This window comes from Mustelus asterias, unplaced genomic scaffold, assembly GCF_964213995.1.
Source record: "Mustelus asterias unplaced genomic scaffold, sMusAst1.hap1.1 HAP1_SCAFFOLD_1227, whole genome shotgun sequence".
Lineage (NCBI taxonomy): Eukaryota > Metazoa > Chordata > Chondrichthyes > Carcharhiniformes > Triakidae > Mustelus > Mustelus asterias.
In genome coordinates, this window is record NW_027591172.1 from 96,459 (window position 1) to 104,834 (window position 8,376).

At 52.3% G+C, this 8,376-nt stretch overlaps 1 protein-coding gene across 1 annotated transcript; it reads right to left on the minus strand.

Moving 5' to 3' along the window:
- Nucleotides 1-406: 406 nt before the first annotated feature.
- Nucleotides 407-1,962, minus strand: LOC144488028 (uncharacterized). Its single transcript, XM_078206045.1, has one exon. It carries the CDS (start codon nt 1,930-1,932, stop codon nt 457-459), a length of 1,476 nt encoding a protein of 491 aa, XP_078062171.1. The 5' UTR covers nt 1,933-1,962; the 3' UTR covers nt 407-456.
- Nucleotides 1,963-8,376: the final 6,414 nt, after the last annotated feature.

Sequence of the window (8,376 nt, forward strand, 5' to 3'; positions counted from 1 at the left end):
GTCAATGCCCAGGGTGAAAGGTCAGAGGAGAATCTCGGGGGTCAATGCCCAGGGTGAAAGGTCAGAGGAGAATCTCGGGGGTCAATGCCCAGGATAAAAAGTTAGAGATTGGTGGTGAGTCTCAGGGGTCACTACCAAGGGTGACAGGCAGAGGTCATGGGGGTCTCAGGGGTCACTGCCCAGGGTGAAAGGTCAGAGGTCATGTGGTCTCAGGTGTCATGCCCAGGATGAAAGGTGAAGGGTCAGAGATTGGGGGAGGGCCTCAGGGGTCACTGTTCAAGATGAAAGGTCAGAGGTTAGGGGAGGGTCTCAGGGGTCACTGCCTGGGGTGAAAGGTCAGAGGTTAGGGGAGGGTCTCAGGTGTCACTGCCTGGGGTGAAAGGTCAGAGGTTAGGGGAGGGTCTCAGGGGTTACTGCCCGGAGTGAAGGGTCAGAGGTTGGGGGTGGGAGGGGATCTCAGGCGTTGAAGTTGATGGCCTGGCTGGGGCAGCGATCAGTCACCACCACGGACTCCTCCCCCTCGGCCTCGGGCCGTCCAGCCCCATGAACCCGTTGGTGCTTCTTGACATGTGAGGACTTGGTGAAGCGGCGGCCGCAGACCCCGCAGGCGTAGGGCTTCTCGCCGGTGTGAACTCGCTGGTGGGACTTGAGGTTGGAGGAGGTGGCAAACTCCCTCCCACAGACGGTGCAGGAGTAAGGCCTCTCCCCACTGTGCACCCGCTGGTGGGTCTTTAGCAGCGAGGCCAAAGTGAAGCTCTTGGAGCAGAGGTCGCAGTGGTAGGGCCGCTCGCCTGTGTGCACCCGCTCATGGTAAACCAGCGAATAGGACTGGATGAAGCTTTTCTGGCAGAAGGAGCATTTGAAGGGCCTTTCCCCCGAGTGGATTCGCCAGTGCTGCACCAGCTTGGCGGAGATGCCAAAACTCTTGCCACACAGCGCGCAGAGGAAGGGCTTCTCACCAGTGTGGGTGCGCAGGTGGCTGGAGAGGTGCGAGGGCAAACGGAAACACTTCTCGCAGACGGTGCATCGGTATGGCTTCTCGCCGGTGTGGGTGCGCCGGTGACTTGACAAGTCGGAGGAGAAGCGGAAGCGGCGGTCGCAGACGGCACAGCGATAGGGTTTGGCGCCGGTGTGGATTCGCTGGTGCTGAATGAGGGAGGAGGACTGGGAGAAACGTTTGGAGCAGATGGGGCAGGAATACGGCCTCTCCCCCGTGTGGACACGCTGGTGTACCAGCAGCGCGTTGGAGCGAGAGAAACTCTTCTCACACACGGTGCAGCGGAATGGCTTCCCCGCATCGCGCCCCAGAGGGGAACAGCCGGCCTCAGGGACCGCCGGCCGGTACCGAGGTTCCAGCAGGCCCGACGTCCCAATGAAGCCACCTTCACAGGCCACCAGACCTAAAGGGCCTCCCACCTCCTCCTCCAAGAAGACTGCAGCGGCTCCTCGCTGGACAGCCGTCTGCTCCTCTTCTGACAGGCCGACCACTCCCCGTCCAAGAGACGTCTGCTCCCCGTCTGAGACGACAGCTCCCCGTGTGAAATCAGTGTCCTTGTCTTGGTCTGAAACAACCAGTGCCCGTCTGAAAGCAGTCTGCTCCTTGCCTGAGACACCCATTCCCTGCCTGAAATCAGTCACCTCTTCTTTGTTTAGGACAGACGCTCCCTGTCTGAGAGTTGTCTCCTCGTCTGAGACAGCATCAGAGAGCCCAGACTTGTCAGCCATCTCCTCCTCCTCGCCTGAGGTGCAGTGAGGCCCCCACCTCTGAACCATCTCCTCAGCCTCCGACTGGATCTCACCAGCTGCCAGAGTCTCCAATGGGTAAACCAGCTTGTCTTCTATTGCTGTGCCTTGCCCGAGACTCCGAGCGCTCAGGAGCTCTGTACCGTCCACCTCCAGGGTCCAGAGAACTCCCGCTGAATTCAGCAGCATCGCTCCGGGGAGCCAGGAGTCCTCTGCTCAACAACCTCTAACAAAAAAAAACAAGCTTTAGTCCAGGAGGGAAATTCCGACACTAACAGAAACTCGCCCCAGCTCAGGACATCCAAAAACACAGGCCCCAAAATATACAACAAAACAACAAAGAACAATACAGCGCAGGAACAGGCCCTTCACCCTCCAAGCCTGCGCCGATCATCTTTACCTATCTTAAAACAACCACTTATATCCCTCTATTACCCATTTGTTCATGCGCCTATCAAGATAAGTCTTAAATGTGGCTAATGTATCTGCCTCAACCACCTCACTTGGCAGCACATTCCAGGCCCCCACCACCCTCTGTGTAAAAAAACCTCCCCCGCACACCTCCACTGAACCTTTCCCCCCTTATCTTGAACTTGTGCCCCCTTGTAATTGTCATTTCTGTCCTGGGAAAAAGCTTCCAACTCTTCACCCTATCCATACCCCTCATAATCTTATTAACTTCTATCAAGTCACCCCTCAGCCTCCGTCTTTCCAGGGAGAACAATCCCAGTTTATTCAATCTCTCCTCATAGCTAATACCCTCCATACCAGGCAACATCCTGGTAAACCTTTTCTGCTCTCTCTCCAAAGCCTCCACATCCTTCTGGTAGTGTGATGACCAGAATTGGACACAGTATTCCAAATGTGGCCGAACCAACGTTTTATATAACTGTAACATAATTTGCCAACTTTTCTACTCGATGCCCCAGCCGATGAAGACAAACATGCCGTATGCTTCCTTCACCACCTTGTCCACCTGTGCTACCACTTTGAAGGATCTGTGGGCCTGTACTCCCAGATCTCTCCGTGTGTCCACGCTCCTGATGGTTCTGCCATTTTATAGCTCCCACCTGAATCGGATCGACCAAAATGCATCACCTCACATTTGTCCGGATTAAATTCCATCTGTCATTTCTCCGCCCAATTTTCCAGTCCATCTATATAGAACATAGAACATTACAGCGCAGTACAGGCCCTTCGGCCCTCGATGTTGCACCGACCACTGAAACCAATCTAAAGCCCCTCTAATCTACACTATTCCAATATCATCCATATGTTTATCCAATAACCTTTTGAATGCTCCTAATGTTGACGAGTCCACTACTGCTGCAGGCAGGGCATTCCACGCCCTTTCTACTCTCTGAGTAAAGAACCTACCTCTAACATCTGTCCTATATCTCTCACCCCTCAATTTAAAGCGATGTCCCCTCGTGTTAGCCATCATCATCCGAGGAAAAAGGCTCTCACTATCCACCCTATCTAATCCTCTGATCATCTTGTATGCCTCTATTAAGTCACCTCTTAACCTTCTTCTCTCTAACGAAAACAACCTCAAGCCCCTCAGCCTTTCCTCATATGATTTTCCCACCATACCAGGCAACATCCTGGTAAATCTCCTCTGCACCCTTTCCAACACTTCTACATCTTTCCTATAATACAGCGACCAGAACTGTACGCAATACTCCAAATGCGGCCGCACCAGAGTTTTGTACAGTTGCAGCATGACCTCCTGGCTCCGAAACTCAATCCCTCTACCAATAAAAGCTAACACACCGTACGCCTTCTTAACAACCCTATCAACCTGGGTGCCAACTTTCAGGGATCTGTGCACATGGACACCCAGATCCCTCTGTTCATCTACACTACCAAGTATCTTACCATTAGCCCAGTACTCTGTATTCCTGTTACTCCTTCCAAAGTGAATCACCTCACACTTTTCCGCATTAAACTCCATTTGCCACCTCTCAGCCCAGCTCTGCAGCTTATCTATGTCCCTCTGTAACCTGCCACTTCCCTCTGCACTGTCTACAACTCCACCGACTTTAGTGTCATCCGCAAATTTACTAATCCATCCTTCTACGCCCTCATCCAGGTCATTAATAAAAATGACAAACAGCAGTGGCCCCAAAACAGATCCTTGCGGTACACCACTAGTAACTGAACTCCAGGATGAATATTTCCCATCAACCACCACCCTCTGTTTTCTTACAGCTCGCCAATTCCTGATCCAAACCACTAAATCACCCTCAATCCCATGTGTCCCATACCCTGCTGTATTCTCTGATAATCTTCATCACTGTCCACAATTCTGCCAATCTTAGTATCATCCACAAACTTGCGAATCAGACCAGCTACGTTTTCTTCCAAGTCATTTATATATATTACAAACAGCAGAGGTCCCAGCACTGATCCCTGTGGAACACCACTAGTTACAGACCTCCATTCAAAAAACACCCTTCCACTGCTACCCTCTGTCTTCTTTGGCCAAGATGTGGAGATGCCGGCGTTGGACTGGGGTAAACACAGTAAGAAGTTTAACACCAGGTTAAAGTCCAACAGGTTTATTTGGTAGCAAAAGCCACACAAGCTTTCGGAGCTCTAAGCCCCTTCTTCAGGTGAGTGGGAATTCTGTTCACAAACAGAGCTTATAAAGACACAGACAGACACAGACACAGACCCAACATCTTCATGCACAGGTTCGAACAAGACTTCTTCACCGCACGGGACCTTCAACCGATGCTATACACGAGATACATCGGTGACATTTTCTTCCTTTGGACTCATGGTGAACAATCACTGAAACAACTCTATGATGACATCAACAAGTTCCATCCCACCATCAGACTCACCATAGACTACTCTCCGGAATCGGTTGCATTCTTGGACACACGCATCTCCATTAAGGACGGTCACCTCAGCACCTCACTGTACTGCAAGCCCACGGATAACCTCACGATGCTCCACTTCTCCAGCTTCCACTCTAAACACGTTAAAGAAGCCATCCCCTACGGACAAGCCCTCCGAATACACAGGATCTGCTCGGATGAGGAGGATCGCAACAGACACCTCCAGACGCTGAAAGATGCCCTCATAAGAACAGGATATGGCGCTAGACTCATTGATCAACAGTTCCAACGCACCACAGCGGAAGACCGCACCGACCTCCTCAGAAGACAAACACGGGACACAGTGGACAGAGTACCCTTCGTTGTCAAGTACTTCCCCGGAGCGGAGAAGCTACGGCATCTCCTCCGGAGCCTTCAACATGTCATTGATGAAGACGAACATCTCGCCAAGGCCATCCCCACACCCCCACTTCTTGCCTTCAAACAACCGCACAACCTCAAACAGACCATTGTCCGCAGCAAACTACCCAGCCTTCAGGAGAACAGTGACCATGACACCACACAACCCTGCCACAGCAACCTCTGCAAGACGTGCCAGATCATCGACACAGATGCCATAATCTCACGTGAGAACACCATCCACCAGGTACACGGTACCTACTCTTGCAATTCGGCCAACGTTGTCTACCTGATACGCTGCAAGAAAGGATGTCCCGAGGCATGGTACATTGGGGAAACTATGCAGACGCTACGACAACGGATGAATGAACACCGCTCGACAATCACCAGGCAAGACTGTTCTCTTCCTGTTGGGGAGCACTTCAGCGGTCACGGGCATTCGACCTCTGATATTCGGGTAAGCGTTCTCCAAGGCGGCCTTCGCGACACACGACAGCGCAGAGTCGCTGAGCAGAAACTGATAGCCAAGTTCTGCACACACGAGGACGGCCTCAACCGGGATATTGGGTTCATGTCACACTATTTGTAACCCCCACAGTTGCCTGGACCTGCAGAGTTTCACTGGCTGTCTTGTCTGGAGACAATACACATCTTTTTAGCCTGTCTTGATGCTCTCTCCACTCACATTGTTTTGTTTCTTAAAGTCTTGATTAGTTGTAAGTATTTGCATTCCAACCATTATTCATGTAAATTGAGTCTGTGTCTTTATATGCACTGTTTGTGAACAGAATTCCCACTCACCTGAAGAAGGGGCTTAGAGCTCCGAAAGCTTGTGTGGCTTTTGCTACCAAATAAACCTGTTGGACTTTAACCTGGTGTTGTTAAATTTCTTTCTTTGGCCAAGCCAGTTCTGAATCCATCTAGCTAGTTCACCTTTGATCCCATGTGATTTAACCTTTTGCACCAGCTTGCCATGAGGTACCTTGTGGAATGCTTTACTAAAGTCCATGCAGACAACATCCACGGCCCTTCCCTCGTCAATCATTTTTATCACTTCCTCCAAAAATCAAATCAAATTAATGAGAATGACCTCCCTCGTGCAAAACCATGCTGTCTGTCGCTAACAAGACCATTCAGTTCCAAATGTGTATAGATCCTATCCCCAAGAAACTTCTCCAACTATTTCACTGTCACTGAATACACAAAACACTATCCCCATCAAACACTCCCAGGACAGGTACAGCACCGGGTTAGATAGAGAGTAAAACTCCCTCTACACTGTCCCCATCAAACACTCCCAGGACAGGTACAGCACGGGGTTAGATACAGAGTAAAACTCCCTCTACACTGTCCCCATCAAACACTCCCAGGACAGGTACAGCACGGGGTTAGATACAGAGTAAAACTCCCTCTACACTGTCCCCATCAAACACTCCCAGGACAGGTACAGCACGGGGTTAGATACAGAGTAAAGCTCCCTCTACACTGTCCCCATCAAACACTCCCAGGACAGGTACAGCACCGGGTTAGATAGAGAGTAAAACTCCCTCTACACTGTCCCCATCAAACACTCCCAGGACAGGTACAGCACCGGGTTAGATACAGAGTAAAACTCCCTCTACACTGTCCCCATCAAACACTCCCAGGACAGGTACAGCACGGGGTTAGATACAGAGTAAAACTCCCTCTACACTGTCCCCATCAAACACTCCCAGGACAGGTACAGCACGGGGTTAGATACAGAGTAAAGCTCCCTCTACACTGTCCCCATCAAACGCTCCCAGGACAGGTACAGCACAGGGTTAGATACAGAGTAAAACTCCCTCTACACTGTCCCCATCAAACATTCCCCAGGACAGGTACAGGATGGGGTTAGATACAGAGTAAAACTCCCTCTACACTGTCCCCATCAAACACTCCCAGGACAGGTACAGCACGGGGTTAGATACAGAGTAAAGCTCCCTCTACACTGTCCCCATCAAACACTCCCAGGACAGGTACAGCACGGGGTTAGATACAGAGTAAAGCTCCCTCTACACTGTCCCCCATCAAACACTCCCAGGACAGGTACAGCACGGGGTTAGATACAGAGTAAAGCTCCCTCTACACTGTCCCCATCAAACACTCCCAGGACAGGTACAGCACGGGGTTAGATACAGAGTAAAGGTCCCTCTACACTGTCCCCATCAAACACTCCCAGGACAGGTACAACACGGGGTTAGATACAGAGTAAAGCTCCCTCTACACTGTCCCCATCAAACACTCCCAGGACAGGTACAGCACGGGGTTAGATACAGAGTAAAGCTCCCTCTACACTGTCCCCCATCAAACACTCCCAGGACAGGTACAGCACGGGGTTAGATACAGAGTAAAGCTCCCTCTACACTGTCCCCATCAAACACTCCCAGGACAGGTACAGCACGGGGTTAGATACAGAGTAAAGGTCCCTCTACACTGTCCCCATCAAACACTCCCAGGACAGGTACAACACGGGGTTAGATACAGAGTAAAGCTCCCTCTACACTGTCCCCATCAAACACTCCCAGGACAGGTACAGCACGGGGTTAGATACAGAGTAAAGCTCCCTCTACACTGTCCCCCATCAAACACTCCCAGGACAGGTACAGCACGGGGTTAGATACAGAGTAAAGCTCCCTCTACACTGTCCCCATCAAACACTCCCAGGACAGGTACAGCACGGGGTTAGATACAGAGTAAAGCTCCCGCTACACTGTCCCCATCAAACACTCCCAGGACAGGGACAGCATGGGGTTAGATACAGAGTAAAGCTCCCTCTACACTGTCCCCATCAAACACCCCCAGGACAGGTACAGCACGGGGTTAGATACAGAGTAAAGCTCCCTCTACACTGTCCCCATCAAACACTCCCAGGACAGGGACAACACGGGGTTAGATACAGAGTAAAGCTTCCTCTGCACAGTCCCCAGGGACACTGTGGGGTTAGGGTCACTATTCCTCCAGGTGCAGCGCCACCAGTGGCGGGAGGCTGGAACTGCAGCGTGACAGGTTTACAAAGTTTCCACATTGGGGAAGGGCTGGGAGTGAACCCCGCCCCCCCGATTCCCGCCGGCTGTCAGGGCAGCGCCTCACCCCCCCCCACCCACCACCATCCTCACCACGCCCACCCCCCTCACCCCCAGCACTCCACCCCCAGCCCCCCCCACCATCCCCCTCACCCCTCAGCCCCACCACCCCCCTCTCCTTGGCCGTCACCCCCCCCACCCTCACCGTCCCCCTCACGCCCCTCGCCCCCACCACCCCCCTGTCCCTCGCCCTCACCCCCACCAACCCCTCACCCCCAGCATCCCCACGCCCCTACCATCCCCACCCTCATCCCCACCCTGACCCCCCTCACCCTCACCCCCAA

Coding starts and splice junctions, on each gene's coding strand:
- LOC144488028 (XM_078206045.1), bottom strand. CDS start 1,932: ATGCTGCTGAATTCAGCGGGAGTTCTCTGGACCCTGGAGGTGGACGGT.